The sequence below is a fragment of the Cinclus cinclus genome, chromosome 4 (genome assembly GCF_963662255.1).
Source record: "Cinclus cinclus chromosome 4, bCinCin1.1, whole genome shotgun sequence".
Classification (NCBI taxonomy): Eukaryota; Metazoa; Chordata; class Aves; order Passeriformes; family Cinclidae; genus Cinclus; species Cinclus cinclus.
In genome coordinates this window covers 64166079-64190570 of record NC_085049.1, presented here as the reverse complement: position 1 = coordinate 64190570, position 24492 = coordinate 64166079, and the positions used below count along the sequence as shown (strand labels likewise).

General features: G+C 42.1%; 1 protein-coding gene across 1 annotated transcript; it reads right to left on the bottom strand.

The window, feature by feature from the left end:
* Positions 1-2965: 2965 nt before the first annotated feature.
* On the bottom strand, positions 2966-23191 carry UBE2N (ubiquitin conjugating enzyme E2 N). Its single transcript, XM_062491445.1, has 4 exons — positions 23125-23191; positions 5616-5862; positions 5293-5433; positions 2966-4672 (listed from the first exon to the last, which is right to left on the bottom strand). The coding sequence occupies exons 1-4, from the start codon at positions 23152-23154 to the stop codon at positions 4632-4634; spliced, it is 459 nt and encodes a 152-aa protein (XP_062347429.1). The 5' UTR covers positions 23155-23191; the 3' UTR covers positions 2966-4631.
* Between the last annotated feature and the right edge of the window lie 1301 nt (positions 23192-24492).

Below are 24492 nucleotides of genomic sequence, written 5' to 3'. Positions count from 1 at the left end.
CTCACCCCCCTAAATATTTCTTTCTTTCCTGCTTTCTGGCTATGACACTAATGGAACCTGTCTTTGAATAAATGTAGATGAACACCCACAGCAACTGAGGGAAGAAAAAACACCATTAGAATCACCTTACTGTGTCTTGTGAGATTAGTCTGCCCTTGGTAATTGAGCATGGGACTACAGACATTCTTCCATAAATTTACCAGGACCCAGCCTAAGCCTTCAAGTGTTACCTGGAAGAACACTGTATTACTCATTGGTAGCTGATGGGAAAATGACAGCAGTTCTTCTGAAGGCACAGCAAGTATTCAGGCTGAGACAAGCACACCTCCTACAGCAAGCAACAGCTGAACACCACACATGATCTTTCAGATTTATAAATGACCTCACAAGCCTTAGTACGCAACTGAGGTAGGAAGGTGCAGATTAGGCCTGAACCAAAAATACTCCTTCACTGCAGCTCTGAAGACAAGAATCCAGCTTATATGAGTATCTGGAATAACCTTGCACAAGTACTCCAAGTCAGAGACGATTTTATGTGAAATAATTTGTATTTATCTTCCTAAAAACATTAGCTAATAAAAACGTTTCTGTTACAGGCCACACTTGCATCCATCTCTTTATGTGGGAAGGCTCATGCAGTGTGATAAGTACCTGTGGTTTCTACCTTCCAGCGATCAAGAATTCTCCTTCAGGGAGAGCACTTGGTCTCTCAGTGATGGGCTGACCACCAGTGACAGCCCTGTAGCAACTGAGTTGCCCAGATGGTCCTTCCAGGGTACAATTCCCTTTCCTAACCCAGGTGGGGTAGCGCTCCCCTGAGCACTTCCACTGGAGCAGTCTTTACCAGATACTCACACCAAACCCCTTATCTAAATATTGAGGGGAGTTCATGAAAGCAAACGCCACAGATAAGGCACTCATGCTGCTTGATGCCTCTTTCCTAATGCACTTCAGTGCAACATAACAATTAAATATTTGCTTTAAAATCATCCTGTACACTTCCACAGTAAAGGCCACAATTAACTGTACAAACTCCACCCCAGCAGGCATGTGATTATTATCCTTGTGCCATGATCATAATGTAACAACAGTTTAGCAAAGCTCAATATATGTATCAATTTCATTGCATTAGAAACTATCCAAACTGTGCATGTAAGTAAGGAAAGCCTTGTACTAAACCAGACAGATTTGAACTAGCAGACAAAAAGAAAAAAAAAAAAAAAAAGACCCCACACCAACAAACAAAACCAAACAAACAAAAGAGGGAGTGAAGCAGGAGAGGGACTCAACACATCCTCTGAGCTGCATACCAGAGCAGTCTCCTCTGAGGACTTCTAGGACAGAGGTGCCGCTCTTCTCTCTCCACACAATGTGGGGGGAAGCCACAAGCAATTGAAAAGTTATGAGAGAAGTTAAAGGTTATCTTTCTTATTTTACCAGATGTTAAGAACTGTTAGGAAACTTGCACACTGATGGCAGCCCACTGCAGTTAAATAAAGCTCAGTGCCTAAGTAATGAATGATCACTCTTCCTTTTATTTCAGTGTCATATTACATTACAGTCAAGACATGTTATTGACAAAACCTACCAGACATTTTACTTTAACCCTCAAAAAAAACAAACAAACAAACAAAAAAAAGCAAAACAGAAAAAAAAATCCAAGAAGGAAATGTATATAAATAGAGATGTCACAATTTTTGATGTCACTAGTCCATTAAGATGTTCCACAATAGTCTCAATGTGTTAAGAAATACAATTACTTGAAAGCTATCGAAGCAATGTTTCACACTTGGTTTAGACTAAAGTCAGCTAAGATCAAAAAATTTGTTCCATCAGTTCCCAATAATCATACACTTCATACCCATGACAGAACATGGCTACATGTGAAGAGACCACCACCAAATATTTATGCAAAACCAAAAGCCTTCCTCTTGATCTACAGGAAACTACTGCAAAAGTATTTTGCATGTGTGGTTACAGAGCCCATGTGATAACCCAGGCTCAACAGGTACACAGTTACTACCCAAACACTGACACAGAAAATGCAATGTCATCACTCTTGCTCAGGATTTTAGGACCTTTGACACATAGCACCAGTAATGGTAGAGGAAACCCAGTTATTTCAGTTACTGTAAATTGATCCAATAGACACGTACTAAAAATGGAGACAAAACTAACACTCCCTAAAAGACAGCTGCATTTGCTAATCAGCTGCAATGGTAGGTGTAAGAGAAATAACTGAGTTTCACATAACAACTGGGAATATACACCTGCTTAACTGGGGAAAAGGTTGTATCTTACTGGCTTCAAAGAATTTAGCTTGTCACACATTCCTTGGCACAAGCTGGAATGAAATTCCCAGCTTGACTTTATACAGGGCTCTTAAATCATGTTTAAAAATAAAATAAGTCTTATTGAATACACATTATCTGGGTCTGGATTCATCCCACCTATGAAGTTAAAAGTGTTTTAAGTGCCTGCTCAGGTCTTGTTTCTCTACTGAAGGGAGGGAAAGCCACTCTCAAACAGGATGCTTAGATGGGTCTGACTGTCCTCTGGGAGTGCCACCAGCCCTTGGCCTAGAGACAGAGCTGAGGAAAGCTGTATATGTAGTGTAAGATAAAGCATTAAAAGGTAGGTGAAGTGAATCCAGAGCCTACAGCACAGCTTGCTTATGCTCAGCTGCCTGCTACACAAGTTATCTATGCTAGTAGCAGATCCAGGATACAGGCCAGCAACCCCAAAGAGACATTTGTAGGAAGAGGTTAATGGTGCTTACCCACTCTGAAGAACACGTCACAAGCCCTGGGCCCAACTCTGGCTTACATTCAAGACAGAAACTACTTTTAAAACAGCTTTCTTATGACTCAGTTTGGAGAAAAAGTTGAATTTTGAACCATTCTTCAACCACGTTGCAGAGAACTTCGAGGGACAACACCAGTTACTAACCACTGAAAGCACTGTCTGTTGGAAAACATAGTTTTAATAGATATTCTTCATCTTACATAAGAGCACAATAAATACACCACATTCTATAGAAATTTCAGATGACACTAGAGGAAAAAGAGGTGAAAGAGGGAGAATATCAATAGACTACATAACCATACCCCTGAATTGCATGACAAAACACTCCCTACTGCAACCACTACAAGCTGTCATTTACACATTTCAGGTTGGCCTTGCCAAAAGCTTTTAAGCTTTTTGTTTGGTTGGTTGGTTTTGTGAGGGAGAGGGCTTGGGGAAAGGAAGAGAATAGAGATATAAGAAATGAAGGTAACCCAATCAAATGGGTTCCCAGAAAGGATACTGGACTCCGAGACAGGATGCATACACAAAAAACAAGGATGAGAAGGAATTTTTTCATCACGCTCCTTCCCTCCAATAAAGAAGCTTTGTTGCTATTTAAGCTGAGCAGTTGCTCAAGCAAGTAGCTCAATAAGGCTTGTAGAGTAAACCAGGGGTATGAGTTCCTAGCTGTAAGTAGCTAAGCAGACACCAATCAATACACAAGCAGGCTCTAACAGTGGTTTTGCACACTGGAATTTGAAGTTAATAGGGGGCAGGAATTAAAGAAGTTAGAAAACCGTGCTGCTATGCAGATACTCATAATTAGTGCTGTAGTTTGCTCTCAACCTCCTACTTCATTCTGGTTATTTCCATCAAAACACACATCGACGCATTACTAAAATTAAGGTTACAATTGTTCCATCAGAGACTTTTTCTAAAAGTCACTCAAAATGCAGTTTCATATTAAATTGGCCAGGAATGGTCACCCGTATAACACAAAATACAGGAAAGAGAAGAAGAAAAACAAAGCAAAACCGAAAAAAAAAATAAAAGAACTTGTGAATTCCCCCTCTTTACTCTCTTTACTGTTAAATATGTCAGACTGGTGAAGAAAAACTGTCAGTTCTGGACTCATTTTTTAAAATTATGATTGTCACAGAGAAATGAAAACACAGCAAAATAAACTATACAAAGGCAAAGTAGAATAACAAAAAATATTTTACTAAAACATAAGATTTACAGGAGATTTTCCAGACAAGCCATACAAAATGGTCACAAGGTTTTTCTTGGAGGGATTTTTCTACACTTGACAGCAGAATCACTATAGTATTAGTGAAGGTGATGGATGTTTAATGTTCCCATTTTTTGTTCAAACAATGAAGCTTGTCCATCTACAGCGTCTAAGTTAGACTGGGCTAGAGGGTATATTCTAAAGTATAACTGGTTAGCTGCTTTTACCAATGCAATTAGCATCACCATAAAAAGGGAGGAGGAGCCCACAAAATTAAAACAAAAAGCCCCGCAGCTAACCCTGCCTACCTTCATTCACAGTGCTTATACTTAAACCATGACAGGAAAAATGATTAAAAGCAGAGATGTGCTGCTGCTTTCAAACAATTTCACAACAATCCAGATGATACTTCTAGCCTCTGCTCATGCGGTACAATAGTGAATTAGGACAAGACACAGATTTGCTAATGTGCATTTAATCACCAAAGGACTGAAGATGTCTGGGCTTTTATTCTGTAATGTTTCTAAGACTGTGTCCATTAAATGCAAACAAAAAAAGGAAGAGGTCTTGGCAGAACAGGAGAAGTGATGCACACTTGATGTTCAAAGCGCATTTAAATATTATTCATGGCATATAGCCTAGTCCATGCTCTGGCTGTAAAGAAAAAGAAACACATTTAAGAAAAGATGTCTTTTTCAGGCTTGATTAAAGTAACTTTAAATTCATATTCTTAAAGATCTCTCTTATATCACTGCTGCAAGCACACAAAATGTATCAGTTCTGAGATTTTTAAGAGCAATTTTGAATTCCAGCAGCTGTCAACTTTTGTGTATTACAGAAACAGGCTGACAGCAGAGGATCCAAAAGTGAAAAGGCATAACATAGTAACTCTTCCATTCCACTATAGCCTGCAACAGATGCAGTATCAAAGAGATGTACTTTCTGCAACCTGTTAATCTGTTCCTTAAGCTGTAGAGGACAAGCACTAGAATGCTCCTCCATTTTACCAGAACCCCAAATTAGACGGACTAGCAAATTAGAACCATCAAAATTCAACATAAAACAGATCAAGAGAGCTTCTTTTATCAAGCTTTGCAGACTTGAAAATAGACCACTGGAGGCACAGTCAGGGCTCTTGGACTATGACTGCATGCAACTTTTTTTTGCTTCTCCAAGTTGCAGACGTAAAACTAGAGGTCAGGATTTGCATCCCCCAGCTAGTGAGTAATAAGCTATTCCTAAAACTAGAAAAAAAAAGTTAGAAGATACATCACCTGTTTCTATGGCTTGGGCTTCATTGGTCTTCCATTGCTCAGCTACATCATTTGCTAGTGGATCATCTGGATTGGGAGCACTTAACAAAGCCTGGATTGATAGCAGAACTGTACGGATCTGCAAAGCTGGGGACCATTTATCTGAAGAAACATTTATAGCACTATGAAACACCATATTCACCACAGTCTACAGAAACAGCAAGTTCTTCCAGATTAAAGAAGAAGCAGGATATTCTTTAAACACATGAAAACTCTCTTTAGGGTCAACTTGCAAATATCTGTACTTAATACAATAAGAAGAAAGAAAACACAGTAACACTTACCTTTCAAAATATCTAAACATATTCTTCCCAGCTTGTCTACATTAGGATGGTAAATTTTGGTCATGAAACGTACTTTAGGAGCTGCCATTGGATATTCTTCTGGAAGGAATAGTTCAAGTTTAAATGTCCCACCCTCAAAGGGGGAATCCTGTGGACCTGCAATGACCACATGAAAATAGCGTGCGTTGCTTTCATCTGGCTCTGCTTTTATCCCAGGGACTGGCTCCGCCAGCAAGCGCTGGGTTTCCTAGAAGAAAAGGAGGCAATGAAACAAACAAAACCCATTTAAAATAAACATGACCCGCACAAACCATTTTAAAAGCAACAAGCATTCATTTAGCCTATACTCACAGAAACTACGTTAAGTACCTTAAAGTCAAAGAACATCTGCTGAAAGAAGATGAGGCTGTGGTAAACTGGTACCCATCTCCTCTCAGATCATCACCTGCTGTGTGCTTCTGTAACACACAGTAATAGATAACTCAGCTGTCCTCAATTTTCTTAACTTTTGATTGAACTACTGCCAAGCTGTTGTGTTTTTCTCAATATACTTAAAAGCACTTTAGAGAATACCACAATGAAAACAACAAAAGCATTTCCCATTCTACCTTAAATAGAAACTCCCATAAGTGAAAAGCCAAAGGGATTAATCACCCGCAGAAAGTGTTCAAGGTTTACTCTTAACAAGAGCAGACTGGTTTATTAAGATGAATATTTATACTGAAATCAGATTCAACTTCGAAGAATTTAAAGTGCTACTCCGCTGCAACACTAAAGGTGTATTTAAGGGTATTTTATATATTTAGACATACATATGCATAAATAGCTTTGGTGTGAGCACTTTTGGCCTACATATAACTATGTTTAAAGTCACCCTAACAGACAGTAGGAGACAGTCAAGATGTTCTGTAAGCAGCAAAATTAGAGAAAGCCAGCCTCCTACAGTGACCTGGTTTCTTTGTTGCTCCATTCTTCTGCCAGTCCTACTTCAGGCACCAAGCTGTGACCATAGCTAAGAGCTGCCCATCCTGCTAATGCACTGAGAAGACAGACCAGTTCCTGTACATCTTGCTTTTCCCCTGCTGCCTGTCTTCACAAGTCTATGGGCACCATTCTGGTTCTTATAAAAAAAGATCCCAAGGCCAAAATGGGCAAAAGGAACCAGGCAGGGGCGAAAAATCCTGCTAAAGCTTAATTTCCCCATGCAATTTAAGTCCCATTTCCTCCTTCCTTCTAACCTTGCTTTTGCTGCGTACAGTTAATCTTTTCACCACCTTTCTGTGTTGGTTTTCACGAAGAAAAATTATCTTTTTTCTACTGACAGAAGATGTCAACTTGTAGGTGTAACATTATTTCAGTTTCACAGTGTATTTATTCCATATATCTTCAATAGCACTTCCAGGGATGGGGCGTCCACAATTTCTCTGCACAGCCTGTTCCACTGCCTCACCACCCCCACAGTAAAAAATTTCTTCCTAACATCGTATCTGGACCCACTCTCAGTTTGGAGCCATTTCTCCTTGTCCTGTCAGTACACACCCTTGTAATCAGCCTCTCTCCAATACAGTAAGTCTCTCTTTAATACAAGCACAAAACAGACAGACTACCCCTACATGGCTAACTAAATTCTTCCAACATAACCACACTATGTTACTCTTGCAGAAATAAGCGTACACAGCATTTAAGGGATATGTCTGTCTTGATGCAATTAAATAACACCTCATTTTACAAAAACTAAACAACACATAAAGAAGTGAAGTTGCAGTAATTAATTCCAAAATCCAATTACTCATCTCTGAATTGTCAAGGTTCTACAAATCACAATACAGAATTTATTACTAGGTACATATGCAAACCCCAAACGTAAACCTGGTGTGCTTCCTTGCTGCAACTACATATTGTCTACTTATCTGCACAGACATTAGATGCCACTTGCACCCCTCACTGGAAGGCCACCTAAGCTTCTTAGAGTTGCCTATATTTACATCTGTGAGTATATTTTAAATTATACACATAATTTTATCATTTACTCATTTGTATTCTGCTGGCTATTTACTTGTACACCAATTGTGTAGAAAAGCAGTTGTAACAAATTCTGATAGTTTACATTCAGCGGTGTGCAAAGTCAGTAAGAAACTACAGATTATCCCTGTAAGTGCATAAACCATTCTCAGTTTCTTTCAGCAAGCTGCCAGTATGAGTGCTGCTCCAGGTAGATGGGACAAATTAGAGCTTCTGCCTGTGAAGGACCATATACTGTTTGACAGTTCTGGCAGAGGGAAGTGTCTTATGCTAAATATAGACTAATGTGAGCCAACTGAAAACTTAAAAATAAGCAATTTATGGAAAAGAACAATTTTTAAACCTCTTCACAGCTTCACTTTGTCAGAGATGTGCCTGGAAGCAAATTGTGGCTTTGGTTCTGATAGGCATGCTTGAAGACTTTTTTTTTATTATTAAGGATAATACATTTTAATCACTGGGCTGATCTCAGCAGTCCCCAGTTCCCCCCTCAGTCACCCCAGTCCCCAGACAGCCTCCCTAGTTATGCCAGTATGCTGACTGTAACTATACTGGGCAGCCAATCCTAGCTTAAAATAACCCAGAATCAGCAGTTCTCTGGCAGCAGCATCAGCACTTCTACCTGCCAACATATCTGAGGGGTGCAGTGCCTGGCTGCAAGCCACACGTTCTACCCCTAAAAAACATTTGTCAGTAAACAATGGGAGAGCCCATATATGAGAAGAACGATTCTTTCAATGCAGGCACCCCATAATACCTATGGGGCTGTACCACCATAAGCACGCCAGCCCGTTCAGAAAGCCCTTCACGCCTCCACATTCCACAGGTGTGGTCATCCTGCTGCTATAAAACACCCCAGAAAGGAGTGCAAAGAAAAGTGTTTATGCTGCCTACAGGTACTGAGCCTACTCTGAGCCCGAATGGGCCCCTTGGGGAACATTAATATTAGATGGAAATTCCTCTGAGCAGCACACCTTGCTTCCTGCGCCGTGCACAGAGCTCCATGGCTGTCGGTGTAACTGAAGCTGTTTCCAAACAGAAACGAGGATGAGCACCTGTGAGGGAACTGGCTGACACTCACCTTCCACACCTGCCAGGCTCTGGTGGAGCAGAGAGCAAGCACCAGGCTAAACCTGTCCAATATACCCAAAATGGAAGGCCACGATGCCGTGAACTCACATCTTTGCCTTTGTGCAAAAGCTTCAGAAAACGCATCTTTTTAGAACTGTGTAACACAGACAAGCTTGTTAGACTGCGAGTAACACAGCAAAGATGCCATTTATTGAGAGAATGCACAACGTTTGTATTTAAATACATCAACACCTCCTAAATTCTGACAGTAAATAAGGGCTTTGTCCTGCAATTATGAAGATGTTAACTAACAATAATATCTTAAATATATTTGGAGGAGCAGCATGGAAAATGAACAGAAAGGGAGAAATTAATCAAAAAGTTACATTGTAATATCAAACTAAGCATATAAAATGCTTAAACATATAACTAGGCCCAATTCTCAAGAGATTACAATTGTTTTCCACGTTTTAGGATAGAGATGGACAGTTGGAGACATGCTGATACTAAAATAAATTTGATTTGCCATGAAACTTGAAAAAATAAGTAATATTTGAGAGAAAAAGTTGTGACTAGATAGGCAATGCAATGCACCTGGTCAGGAAGCTGACCTGTTTTATAGATTTTAATCCTTCTAAGTGTACATTACCAATTAAAAAAAAAAAAACAAACAAAGCAACAAACAAACAAAAAACAGACACAAAAAAGAACACCTGCAAAAAATAAACACCTATCGCCATATACATCACCCACAGGAGAAGGATGAGATGTGGACGAAACATAGAAACGTTGAACTACACATTGATCTTATTCTCTAATTTCCAAAGGATGGCTACCCAATGAAAATAAGTCTCTCAAACATATTTAAATAAATAAATAAATGTTTAATTTCTTTTAATTAAACTTTTAACTTACCACCTTTTTTAACTAATCAGGACTACTGAACGCATACTTGACCTTCCACATCTTTTCAGGCACTCTTTCTTACACTTGTTTAACTGAGGAAGTGAGTTTCATGCACTCTTACTTCCCCCTTTCCCCCCCAAACTGCCTTTAAACCTTTTGTCCCATTTGAGCTGTTCTGTATGTTTTGTAAAGCTGACCAAGCTCAGTGCTACTGGAGAGGAAGAAATGAACAGCTCCAACACTACTACTGCTGTTTGGCCAGTTTATGGGTTGGAACCAAGTATATACCATCCTTGCACAGCAAAAATCCCTGAGAATAAAGATAAAAAGAGCTGGAACACCCACATTTATAAACATGCTAAAAAGGAAGACGAATAAATTCAGAGAAAACTGGGTTTTGCAGTTCTGCTGCTCGCAGTGTTTTTACAATAGAACAGTTAATTTCGTCTTCAACAAGAATGCAAATTCCCATCAAGTAAGTGTTCCAGAACATTACTATGCAGTGGTTTTTATTAGCTCTCCTCTAGCATACTTAAGTTTCACAGAAGATATTTCAGCACATATTTTGAAAGCTCTACAGCTTTCAAGGAAGTTTCCCATGCTGCCAGAAGCAATTATTTCTATTTGTCATACTCTGCAATGTTTTTAGATAGAGATTTCTTCTCACTCCTGCATTTACTCCACTTTTTCCAAATTCAAGTAATGCAACAATTTCCATTGACTAAAATAAATTAGTAAACCCAAAAGTTAGTAAACCCAAAAGGAAGATACATGCCAGTCCATACTTGAAAAATCACAACTCCTCCCTTTTTATGCTTCTCCTTTTTTATTTTTAATTAAATGGTTAGAAAACACAGAAGTGTTGAAGGTGTTTTGACAAGCAAAAGCAAAGCTCTCCTTATTAACACAGGTGGCCTGAAGCAGAGTGACAGATGATACTGATGGGACAGATGGTGCAGCTAACATTCTGCATAGCTATTTTGCTATGAAGACATCAAATTGAAAACTAATTGTACCTGAGGGGGGAAGAAACCCTCAACCTGTTTTTACAGTAACATGTGAGGATAAGAAGCCTCAGGAAGAGAGAGCATTGTGATCTTTTGGAGGCCGGGATGAGGGTTTTTGAGGCTGCCAAGACTAAGAGAAGCTACACAATGAGGAGAGATGGATCTGCAGGAGAGTATGTTTCATTCATTCTTTGAGCTTTTGTTTGTTTTTTCTGCTTTCAGTCAAAGGGGAAAAAAGTTACTGAAAAGCAGACATAACCACCAGGATTCTCCTTGTTCATACACACATAATAAGACAGAGCACTTCTTTAAGGAAGTAAACTGAACAGCCTAGAAGATGCTTCCATACATATAAACAGGAAAATCAACTGCTAACGAACATGGAGGTATGAGCAAGCACACACAGGAGGAATCCATTAGAAATATACTATTTCAATCACTTTCAGTGTTGCAGAAGTGTTTACAAAAGCCTCAAGCTGCCATGACCTCAGTCAAAACAACTAAAAAAATATTTCTGTGTGTTACTCTTTTGAAAACCAAAAAGCTACTTCAGAAGTCTTGCTGGCTATCAACAGACTAAGTCAGGACCAAAGAATGAACTACAAACAGATAGTGCCAAAATACAAAAGTGACAAATACCACAATCAGAAGACTCACCTACGGAAGTACTTGCAAAAAAACCCCAAATGCTACTTCTTACCTAGCAGAGCCACTGCAGCTAAGCTATAAAGCTTCTCTGCCTGACAAAGACCACTGCAGTACTGAAGGAAGAAATTTTGGCATGGAATTAGACAATTTAAAAAGCTTCCTCATTGCTTTATAGAAAGGAGAATTATTCTTTGCTTGGAAAATAGTGCAATTCCATTCCCTGTGCTATGGCCATAGTTAACCACCTCAAATTTCACACTGCCTGCCAAGCGACCTGGCTAAAACAGTTTGGAACAAATCAATATTGAGCACCTATAAAACATGTGAACTTTAAAGGTACTGTGTGAAGGCCACTAGAATTAAAAGAGAAACTTGCTTGTGAAGTCGGCACAAAATAGCTCAAAGAAATCCAAGCTTTATATCTCTAGACAAATGTGCTTGGCTTAGTAATTCAGTTACCTGCATTACATTTTCCTGACACCCCAGCTTTCTTATTTCACATTCAATATTACTGCTATGCAGATCACTTTAATAAATAAAACATGCTGCTTATTAATCCACTAATTAAATACTGTGGTCTCAGTGAGTGATACAATTGAAGGAACATGCTACATTAAGGAATGGTCTTCTGGTCCACACTGTCCTTTAATACCAGCTGTGAAACCTAGTGAACATTGTAAAATCCATTAGAAAAAAGGTACCTTACAGAAATCACACCACCTTACAGGGTCTGAATATTGTAAGGTGATAAATGATCAGCCACTGCAGAAAGGAAAAAAACAAGTTTGTGCTGCCTTTCCAGTTCAGCCTATTATGCACTTTCACTTTTGCCTGTATAGCTGTCCCTATAGCAAGCAGCCAATCTGGAAGAAAAGAAAAGAATGGGGAGAGGGGGGGAGAGGGGGGGAGAGGGGGGGAGAGGGGGGGAGAGGGGGGGAGAGGGGGGGAGAGGGGGGGAGAGGGGGGGAGAGGGGGGGAGAGGGGGGGAGAGGGGGGGAGAGGGGGGGAGAGGGGGGGAGAGGGGGGGAGAGGGGGGGAGAGGGGGGGAGAGGGGGGGAGAGGGGGGGAGAGGGGGGGAGAGGGGGGCCATGCCAGACAGAAGAGTCCCTGATTCAGTGCACCAGATGTTCCACGCAAACAGCTGTGCCAACAAAAAGCAGGGGGCAAACACATACTCTCAGAAGGATGGGAGAAGATTCCTTTTGGTGAAAGGGCTGGTTTAAAGTGTTGGGACTGCAGTGTTACTCACAACAGGATACCAGCGCAACTGATTACTGTTCTGTAACCAACCTAAAAAGGAAATGCAGGGCCTTCCTCCTCATTCCAAAGGAAGAAGCTTAACTACCAACTGGGCTAATTTCAGTAACAGACAGTAAACTATTAAATTAAAAGTTTTCATCCATCTGTAAAAGTCTTAAATGCCAAAGACTCGGCATATCTTACTGTTATAAACAGTTATCTAAGAACCTTTTATAGCACCAGGATCACAGAAAAGCATCCTTATAGCTAGCAACTTTATGCTACTACCTTGAAAGAGATAATGTCATTCAGAGACTGACATATCTGTGATAAAATTATTCTGAAACTTCAAAACACAAAACACAAATAATGGCCTCTTACATAAAGATAAAACCCTGCAGGTCTTAAAGCTGTAAATATTTTAAATGGCACACCACCACATCTTTATACAAAGTCTCATGGGAATGATTCTTTCCTCATATTTTCAGTAGCACATTTACTAGCTCAATTCACTAAGCAGTAGTCAAGCAATTTTCCTTCAGCATCACCTACTAAGATGGAGGTTACACTCCTACTACTTTGTCAGGCCAAGGCAAGGTACAAGTCCTCTCTACTCTGTATCAGACAGTGAGAAAGTGTAGGCAGTATCTACCCTTACTTGTAGGTTCAAATAACCCTAGCTTTATTCTGAACAGATCAGGGAAGACAGATGATGGATGTGCACTTAATCTACAACAGGAATTGCAGCTCAAGTATGAGTATATTGCTACCATCTTACAACAAATCGTCATTCTGCAAATTTACTGAGAAAGCACACCCTGTCAGCATTCCCAATGCAACTCAGGAAAATGAGCTAGGTCTTCTTAACTATAACTTTAACCTGAAAAATAATGACTGACAACATAATAACTCTGCTGCCATCCCGCACAGGACAGTAACTTCCAATAGAAACCATGGAACAGCTGGCACCAGCTGTGGATAAAAGCATCTTCCATCAGTACAAATGAAGAAACTCTGCACATCCCTTGACAAGTTTCTTCCACAGGTGCTACAAGCAAAGGTCTCCAAACAGCCAGCTAAAAAACAAACTTTTTTGGTAACCCTGGCCATTTATAAAAGGAACAATAGGATGCAATGCAATACTTCAGGAATAGTTCCAAAATGGTTAAAAAGAAGCATTACTTGTAAAATAAAAAAGAAATGCACATCAATTGCCCCCCCTCCTTTTTCTTTCCTTTTTCTTTTTTTATTTGGTACAATCTAATTTAACTGCATTAGCGACTGAGCACATGTACAGGATGCATATGTCAATTTGCTGGCAGCAGAGGGGCTCCAGGGGTGACCTCTGTGAGGAGAGGCCAGCAGCTGTACCTCACCAGACACAGTCAGCTCCAAAGTCATGCCACAGGTCATGGGTGAACCCATCAGCCAAGCTAGTGGCACACCTGGGAAAATGTATTTAAGAAAGGACAGAAAACAACACAGCACACAGAGAGAACAGTAAGGGGTAAAGAAACAAAAATAAAAGTTTGTAAGCAAAACTAGTGTGAACATCAAGGTCAGAGTAAAACAGTAAGGATGAGTTCCAGGCACTGGTGCAAAGATTCTCTGTAGCCTATGAAGGACCACAGTGGAACATGTACCCCCACTGCAGCCCATGGAGCATACCACTCTAGAGCACAGGAAAAGTGTGAGGAGGAAGGAAGAGCAGTGATGGTTGTTGGGGAATTGGGGTTTATGGGTAGTCCCCATTTCCTTGCATCCACCAGGGACAGGGGAGTTAGGGAATAAGGAGTGAAGGACTTTAGTTCAATATTGGAAAAGGGTGGCAAAGACGCTGTTTTAATTTTGTCTCTGTTTCTCACTATCCAATTCCATCTTACCTGGAAGCAAATTAATTCATGTGCCCCAAACTGAACCCGTTTTGCCATGATTATTATCAGTAAATTATATCTGCCTTGACCCATGAGCCTTTCCTTCTTATTTTTTCCCACTGCCTGGCTGAGGTGGGGAGAGTGTGGCTGGGTGAGTATCTGGCCAAGGTCAGCCCACCTAATCATAAATCACAGAGTCCTTTTTAATTTGAGCTGTTACATCCAGAACCACTTTTAGAGAGAATGCAGTAGACAGTTTCAGACTCCACAGATGATACTGAAAATTAAGAATTTTTGAGAAAGAGATGACAGACTTAAAATTAAAAACCACTAGCTCCATTTCCTGCTACAGCTGAAATGATAACACTTATCACTTGCAGAGTGCCACACATAACAATTTATGTGAAGAGAGGAAAAAGAGATCTTTCAGTTTAACTGATTGCTCATCAGTCATTTCAGAATTTGCTTCCTAAGGGAGATCAGATATTTGCTGCCAAATTCTCCAGGAAGATTTCTAAAACAGATGAAAAGACAGTACAAGTAGCAACAAATCAAAGATTTTTCTTTTTTAAATGACACCTAAGTTCCGCTAATGTTTAGTCATTGAGAGTGGAAGTCCTTTGTTTCATTCTTCATTGGCTGTTGAGTCTACAGTTAAGTCAAACTGCCTTTCTACCCACCATTTCAGAATGGTTCTCAGTCCTTCTTGACTAACTTCACTCACCTAACGACCTCCACCATTTCCTTTCCTCACAAAAGGCAAGTGTGCCTGAATGGGAAGCTGTAACTTCCCAGCAGCAGTGCTGATTTGAACAGTCATCCTACCAGGTACCTCCCTCATCAGCCCAAGTGTTTGCAAAGTCAACAGATGAGATCACAGAACTTATTTGGCTAAATAAATAACCTTTACTGCAGAGTTCTGAGCCCAATCAGTTCCTCAGTCTAAGTTCATCTCAGCGGTGCAAACATTTTTGTGCTAGCAGGGTCCCAGCTGAATCTGCTCATACAGTGAGGCTGTTCAACATGAATCAGAACCATAGAACAGCCTGGGTTGAAAAGGACCTTAAAGAGCACCTAGTCCAACTCCCCTTCCATGGGCAGGGACACCTCCCACTAGGCCAGGCTGCTCAGAGCCCCATCCAATCTGGCCTTAAACACTTCCAGCAATGGGCATCCACTGCTTCACTGGGCAACCTGTCCCAGTGCCACATCACCCCCATAGTAACGAATTTCTTCCTTACATCTAATCTAAACCTGCCCTCTTTCAGTTTGAATCCACACCCCTTGTCCTATCCCTATATGTCCTTGTAAAAAGTCCTTCCCCAGCTCTTTTGTAGGTCTACTTTAGGTACTGGGAGGCTGCTACAAGAATGAGCCAGATTGATCACTTCACAACCTTCTGGTTAAGCTAACTTTATTAGAAGGTAACTTCTTCACCAGGTGCAGCTCTCTGCAAAAAGCAGAAGTACAATACCCAACTTCAGCATTTCAACTGACTTCACAGAGAATAATTTCACTTTCATGCTCACCACAGGTAACTCTCGCCAGTTACCAGTGTCTTTACCTTCCAACTACACCCAATAGACCAGATTAATTCTGCCGTATGAAACAGAAACCTAAGGCTTTAATTAAACCAATATACTGGCACAGTGACAAGTTATAATTACTTGCCAAATGACCATTCTTTCCTGTCTGACAGTGATAAGGGGGAAGATCACACTGATCTCCTTCGCTGAGGACTGCTAAATTGCACACAAGAAGGTAACAAAGCATGCACATTTATACTTTGATTTTTGAGGGGGAGGCAGTAGGAAAAAGTGAAACTTATCCGTCAAAACTGTCTTCTACATATGGGGTAAAGCTGCTGCAGAAAACTACAAAGACTTAATTCAAAACTTAGTGTATCATTACATCACTTTTTGGCACTAATTCTTCCAGGGTCTATCAATTCATTAGCTACAACTATGTAAAGAACCAGCTGTCACCAGCATTACTGAAAATAAATTCGTTACCTAAGCAGAGATATTTCAGAATGTTTGCATTAAAATTATATCACTGTAAAAGAACTTCATTGAAGAAAATCTTCTGAAAATCTTCTTTTAGGACAAGTATATAAAAAAAATTAGCAGCAAAGCCCATTAAACTGCAAAGCAAGGGTCAAACACCATAAATAGGAGGCTACACTTTGATTCACAAAAAGCAGTCTCCACATGTATTCTCCTCCTCGCCATACAACCCCCAAGTGTCAGCATTCCACATGTCCCTGCTTCCCAGACTCATTACTGGGCTAGTGTCTCTCGTACACTAATGCTTCTACCATCCTGCAGGTTCCCAGACCCAATCACCAGCCCTAACTGAATCTAACACTGCCTCCCAAATAAAAGGCAAGAAAAAATGTTCAAAGTGTCAAAGGCATCAGCTGCAAAAAAAAAGAAAGAATAAAACAGTGGTACAGCAGTTTTAGAAAACATTAACTAGTACTCAATACACAGAAAGCTGTCCATAATCGATACTACAACTCTGCTAAGCAAGCACTGTGAATGAACTCTGGATTGCTCACAATCCTCTCACATACTTCTGGGTCTCCAAATCCCATCACCACACAGTTTTAACCACTGCAAAACCACTTGCAATGAGATGGAAGACAAATATATTCCAAGTAACTGTTTCTTCCCAGAAGAAAAAATTAAAACGAAAAAAAAAACCACACAAAAAAAATCATAATCTACCCACTCTTGAAAGAAGACCTTGTAGCCAAGCAGTAACATGAAGAGGGGCATTTTAAGGTCAGCAGCGCTCTTCCCCCAAGAATGACCTCATTCTCAAATTTTCCACAGCAGATTACAGGATTTCGGAACTGTGAATCTGAGATCCTATGCAAATTCCTAAAGGATTATCCACATGATAGCACAGATAGTGCTTTTCATAGTGCATCTCCAGCTATTGTAAAGTAAGGCATACTAAATTCACTAAGCTAAGAGTGTAAAGCATTCCTGCAATTATACTGATGGAGCTCATTTGCGCTAGAGGCCAGCATTAATACAAGGTGCAGAGTCAACTATCAAAGCGTGGTTAATACAAACAGTAATTCATACTGAGCTTCTGCCCAAACACCATCTATGCTGGATTTGCATGGCAAGGTTCTGGTAGTGGGGGGAGGCCCGCTGAGGGTGCTTCTGTGAGAAGCTGCCAGAAGTTTCCCTCATGTGCAGTAGAGCCCATGGTAGCCAGATCCAAGACAGACCTGCCCCCGGCCGAGGCTGAGCCCATCAGCAATGGTGGTAGCACCTCCGTTAAGAAAGGGAAAAAAAAAAAAAAACAAAAAAAAAAACCAGGCAGCAGCAGCAAAAGGTATGAGATTATGTCAGAACAACTCTGCAGACACCAAGGTCAGTGCAGAAGTAGAGGGAGGAGGTGCTCCAGGTGTGGGGGCAGAGATTCCCCTGCAGCCCAGTGACACAGGCTGTCCCCTGCAGCCCATGGATGATCCCATGTGGATGTGCCCATAGGAGACTGTGACACCATGAGAAGGAAAGGACCCACAGTGGAGGAGTTCGTGAAGACCGTAGCCTGTGGGAAGGACTCAGGCTGGAAAAGTTCATGGAGGGACCCCATGCTGGAGCAGGGGAAGAGTATAGAGAGTCCTGCCCTTAAGGAGGAAGGGGCAACATTGAAAACTGAACACAACCCTCACTTCCCATTCCCTTGCACTGCTGAGGGGTAGGAGACAGAGGAAAATTAGGAATGAAGTGGAGCCCAGGAAGAAGGGTGACATGGGGGGGGGGGGGAGGTATTTTAAGATTTTAGGTTTAATTTCTCATTAACCTACTAGGATTTGAGAAATAATAAATGACATTCATTTCCCTGAGTCAAATCTGTTCTGCCCATGACTGTAATGGGCATGTGATTCTTCCCTGTGATTCTCTTGACCCAGGAGCCTTTGGGCCAGTATTTTCTCTCCCCTGCTCAGCTGAGGAGAGGAAGGATAGAACAGCATCCAGCCAAAGTCAACCCACCACATCATCTACGGCAAAATTTGCAACTTCCTTCTCAGTATTAATCCACCACTCACAAGTAACTACAAAAATGTGATTTTGTCTTGTCCTATTACACAGAACAAATTCTGATAGTACTCTGAATGCTATCTAAACATAACAGATACGTACAGTATAAAACAACTGCATGCAAAGCAATAAAAATCCATTGAGGTTTGTGCCTCATCAAAGTTGCTCAAGTATTATACAAGATGGTCCAAACAGGATTATTGCCTCTATCTGGGTTATGTGCTTGGGTTTTCCTCAGTTTTTATTCTACAGGGTCTACTGAAAGCTTCTTTAAGGAAAAGGTTGTGAAAAGATACCAGTGTCCTCTGGAAGATCTGTTTTTAAGACTCCACATTTTTTTAAAAATTAACCTGACTAGACCTAACTGGAAAGTTCTCTTATTCTCTAGGCCTCAGCCTTCTTCTCAGCTTCCCTCCCCTACCTGCACAAAGCATCTGTCCTGCCAAGCTTCAGGCTTCCAATACCTGCCTGTATACCCTTCCCACTATCCCAGCCAGCCCAGGCTACATATTGGTGACCTGGCAAGAAGACTCAATGAGTGTTGCAAAACAGCACATGTGTTGTCTTTCCACCTTTCTACACTTTCACCCTTCTACCAAATGCAAAGTTATGCACACGATTCAAATCATATACAAGTTGCAAAATGACATTACATTCTCTGACAAATGTCAAGGAGAGGCACTCTTAAGAAATAATGTTTTCTGTGCCTAACCACTATCCAAAGAAATACAAAGCACCACAAAAAGGTACTAGGTTTACCTCAAGTCCCTTTTACGTAATTTTTTTTTTACTCAGGAAATTTAAAAAGTGGTCAGAAAAGTCAGAAATCAAAAAGGAGCAGTGACTTAAATTTTAATGTGGAGATAGAAGTCATGCTTCAAAAAAAAACATAGCTTTCAAGAAAAAGTAAGAAACTTCCAGCTGGCTGCCAGTAATACCCTTAAAGAAGTTCTAGAAAGTTCCAGATGCAGGCTAAACACCTGATTTATATTAAAAAAAACCAAACCAACATACAAGGCTGATTATACTGACCTCTACTATAGGATGTTATTAAGTGCCTAGCGTCACACACACCAAGAGAATCTCCATAAAACCTCCCAGAAATTTTACATTTTGAAGCAGCATTTTGCAGCTAGCAGTCCAAGTGTTCCCAGAGTCTCAAAAAATACAGCAAGCAGGAGTTCACTGCAGATAATGGAAACAGCTTCACACAGTAAATAGCAAGGAATGCGGACCTCAGACAACACCACAGTATCATGCAGGGGAGGAAATCAAAGCCTCTATAACTTAGCACTGATAAATTCATCATAAAAAAAAATCTGAAGGAGTCTCAGCTACTGCTTCAGATGGTTACTTCATGATAAGAGCAGCTGCAGTGATTGTAACAGAAGCGCTAATAACAACTGACTACAGTCAACTTAGAGACCTGTGCATCAAATCATGAATGATGAGATCACTGCAGCAATGAAAACAGCAGGGAAAAAAAAAGCATTTTAAAAGATGATATGGGCAATATTGCACATCCCATTCACATACTCTGACTGCACTTGACACAGTAATGAGGTGGATTGAATGTCAGCCAAGAAAAAAATTCAGATGTAATTCAATTCCTTACTCGACTGGAGGTACGTGACTTTGCAACACAGGAAAGAATTGATGTAATGAGTGCTTAAAAGCAAAAGTCACTGGGCTTATTTACTGTCTCTTGCAAAGACTCACCTTTTAATACTCGAAATAGTCACATTTTGGAAAAAAGTATACCATCAAAACCACACATTTATGTAAATGTACCAATAACACATTTTAATTTTATCTTACATCAACAGATCTTTTTGTCAAGATGATTCTCATAGGACCCCTGGTATTGAACTACTGAAGAAAACAAAAATACCTCTTCTCTATTCACAAGATACATGGTTTTCCAATTCTGATTATGTCTTTAAAGATTCAAAACTACATCAATGCCTTCTACTCACCATTCATGATGGGCTAACAGTCATAATTCTAAAGAAGCAATCTTTTGAACTTACAGACCATTTCCACGCACACTTTCATTAAAAGTCTGCTTCTAAGTAATATGAGGGCAGCAAATTGGGAATAATTCTGTATCTTCTGCAACAACTGCTTTTCAACACCCATGTCGTCCCTTTCACTGAATTTGAAGAAAATATTGGAAACATAAACAGAGCTCTTGCAGTGACAAGGAAAGCTCCTGCTCTCCTCCTGGGCCAGAAGACAGCCTGCACATAGCAAAGATGCAGGCTGAGGAGTACAGGGCTGCAAGTCAACCTGAGAGCCCGGCCATCTGCCAGCAGTCGCTCAAGACAGGGAATGCCAACTGCACTTGGAGCAGCCAGCCAGGCTCAGGACAGTCCAAATACACCCTCCTAGCCCCAAGTAGCCACCAAAAGTCTCTCCTGGATGACAGCACAAAGGGTACATGCAGCAAAAAGGGAGGTCTTTTCCTAAAAGTAACCTAAGCCATTTATTTATCATAAAATTTATTACTGTGCATAACATAAGGATTTAATCTTCTTTACTGGAGTTATTTTACTGTTACTCAGCTCTTTCCTACCTCTCTCTTCTCCTTTCCCGATCTTTCAAATTCTCACTTGCAACTGAGGTCACTCCCTCCCATCCCCTCCCTCTAAACCACCCAAAATAAGAAATTTAACACTAAAATCAAAACTGGCTTGATAGGAAAGATCAAAACAATTCTCACTCAAGACTCCCGAAGACTTTAGCAGGCATATTTCTGGGTCCACACCTCTGTGGCTGTGATATTTCAAAATATGACTCTGCACATTTTTGAGGCTGCAGTAACTAAGTCCTGTAGTCAAGTCCTACATCATACACACATGTGGCAACCTAAGGCACGCACAGCCCAGGAGCTGAAGAGCCGGTAATCTAACACAACCAAGCCAAGATTTAAAAGCTCCAGACTGGCTGCAGACAACTTACAACACACGCACAGAAATACCCAACCCACCCCATGTCTAAGGGGGATCCTTCATAGAAAATCTGGAGTTTCTAGGACTCTCTTTTGCCCACCACCTTTCTTCTCCAGGAGGAAAAGAACCCTACATCACCACACCTCTTTGAAGTGAGTTGTGTAAATTGTGCCAGCAGGTTTTTTTCTAGAAAAGCACAAAGAAAACAAAAGCACCAAGAACAAAATTTATGCACCAGCATAATAAATAAGTGGGTGCACTTCACAGCCGTATTCTGGGGAACTATAAAGAGCAATGAAAATTTAACGCAGCCACCAGCCTCATGATAGAGCTCTTACTGCAACTCTGTGATAAATACCAGTTCCACCGTATTATGAATCACTGTTCCCTATCATACCTGAAATACATTCAGATTAGCATGCTGTGTGCTCAGGCAGCTAGATAGGTGTCAAAATCTTTAAGATTTGTCTTCTTTATTTTTACTGCTTACAATTCTAGCACCAATCATAGTTTGGTTCTGTTTCCCAGAAGATAAACACTACCCCTGCCTTATTTTACCTCATCACTTGATAACATGACTTCTCAAACAAGACAGTTGCAATTTTTCATCCACTATTTAATGCTTTCTAAATTCATTTATTTACAATGGTCACCAACAGAGAGAGCTTCACAGTGTTACAAATGAACATCTATTCACTGTAACAAGCTACGGGGATGCTGTCATTTCCTAGAGGGCTAACAAACCTTACTGGAGTCATATAATAATTTTTTAATGGAATGATCACTCATTGGAGGGCTTCAATTTTCGCCATTAAAAATCAAGTAGGAGACACCAGCGCAGCAGGAACAACCATGTGAGCTACAGGACTGAACTGTGTTTCAATAGCTTGCAGTACAGCTACCTGCATAGAGAGACTTCGATTCAAGTCTTAAACTAGAACGGAATTCGGAGGATCTGCTGAAAGTACCCCAAAGTTAAGAGCCCTTGCAAAGCTTGGCAAATCAAAGCCGAAACATGACACCGAACCGCCAGCAGGACACGTTAACAGGGCAAGAGCCGGTATCGCCAGGCAAACGCAGCAGCCCCCAGGCTGTACCAGCGGTGCCATCGTCCCGACGCGCACAGCCGAGGGCCGGCTTTAACTGCTCGCTGCGCCTTGCCCCTCTCCCCGCACAGGAGGAAGCCGCGCACGGCGCCACCGCCGCCCTCCCCCGGCCCAAGCACGCCGAGAGCCGTGCCGGGAAGCCGAGGCCTGGCGGAAGCCCCCGGTGAGGAGCCGCGCGGCCGGCAGAAGACAGAGGTGGGTTGTGCCCGGCGCCTTTCGAGGTTCGGACCCCGAAGGGCGCGCAGATACCAACGCTCGGCCGCACCGGGGGCCGTGGGGCGCCGCCGCCGCCGCCCGGGCAATCCCCGCAATGGGCGCGGGCCCGCGCCCGCCAGAAGGGCCCGGCCGCTCCCGCCGCCCGCGCGCGCCCACGCAGCGCGCGGGGGCCCCCCCGGCGGCGGCGGGAAGCGGCGGGGGCGCGGGCGGGGCGGCAGCGAGGCGCCCCTCGCCCAGGAGCGGCGGGAGGAGGCCGGGGAAGCGGCCCTGCCGTAGCGCGGCCCCTGCTCCCGGGCACCGGAAGCGGCGCCCGGAGCGGCGCTGCCCTCGGCGCGGGACCCCGGCCCGGCGCCCCCGGCGGGGCACGGCGGAGCGGCGCGCGGCGGGCGGGGCGCGCGGCCGTACCTTGATGATCCTGCGGGGCAGCCCGGCCATCTTGTCTCGTCGGTACAGGCTCGGGGCGCGCCTCCGCTCGGGGCGCGCGCACGGCCGGAAAGACCCGCGCCGCGCTTCCTGTGGCGCCGCCCTGCGCGCGTGACGCCGGGAAATGTAGGATAAAGGGATCGGCTCCCGGAATGGGGCGGGTGAAGCTGTCAGCGCGAAGCGTCGGCCCGTCCCTGACTTTTAGCTTCCGTGAGTGTCCTTAAACCTGTTTCAAAGATATCTTAGAACACCAGTACACGAAAGATAAGGAGCTACTGACAGAGTCTAGCAAAGGGCCACAAAGGCTCTGGCACAACTCTGCAACGAGGGGAGACCGAGGGAGCTGGGCCTGTTTAGTGTAGAGAAGAAACGACTGAGAAGGGATCTCATCAATACATAAAAACATTCCAAAGGTGGGTGTCAAGAGAATAGTGCCAGACCCTCTTCAATGGTGCTCAGCAACAGGACCGAGAGCAATAGCCATAAACTAAAATGCAAGAAGTTCCACCTCAACATGAGGAAGAACTTGATGTTGAAGGTAGCAGAGCATTGGAACACGCTGCCCAGGGAGGTTGTGGAGTCTCCTTCTCTGGAGACATTCCAAAGCCACCTGGACATGTTCCTGTGTCACCTGCTCCTAGTGACCCTGCCTTGGCAGGGATGTTGGAAATAGGATCTTACAGCCCTAACAATTCTGTGATCTTTGTCTTGATAACAACTGGCTAGCAGATCTCCTTCTTTCTCAGCAGAAAGAGGAATATTGTAAACATCGGAGTATAATTACTGCACAAGCATACTAGGACATTACTACAGCTGCATCGTAATAGTAACATCTAAGAATGCACACCATTGCTTATGGGAAATAAAAGCACAGAAAAATGAACTAATTTCCCATAGGTTACTCAGCAGACCAACAGCACAGCCAGGAATAGAACCCTGTGTACATGTGATTCCCTGTTCAGTGTTTTCTTCTAATTTAAAACAAAGAAAGACCTCATTACTCAACACTTACTTAGATATCAAAGCATCTTCACTGGGCCAGACCCTCAAGACAAAAGTAATTGGAAAATGATGTATTTTGTTACAGTGCACGCTGAATTACTTCTCTTTCTTTGTTTCTGCCTTCACCCTTTTTTATTTTTCCTCTTTTTTACATTTCTCCCAGAATACTGTCCATTAAAGGACTGGCATACATGGAGAAAACATGGGCCAAAAGATGGGTGTAGGCTCAATGGGAATAAGATGCCACTCAGTTTCTTGAAAGTCTGTGAGATGCAAAACAGAGTGAAGCACAGTTGGCTCAAATAAATGCTCATCAGTGTTGCATTCAGTGACCCCTTTCAATTGTCA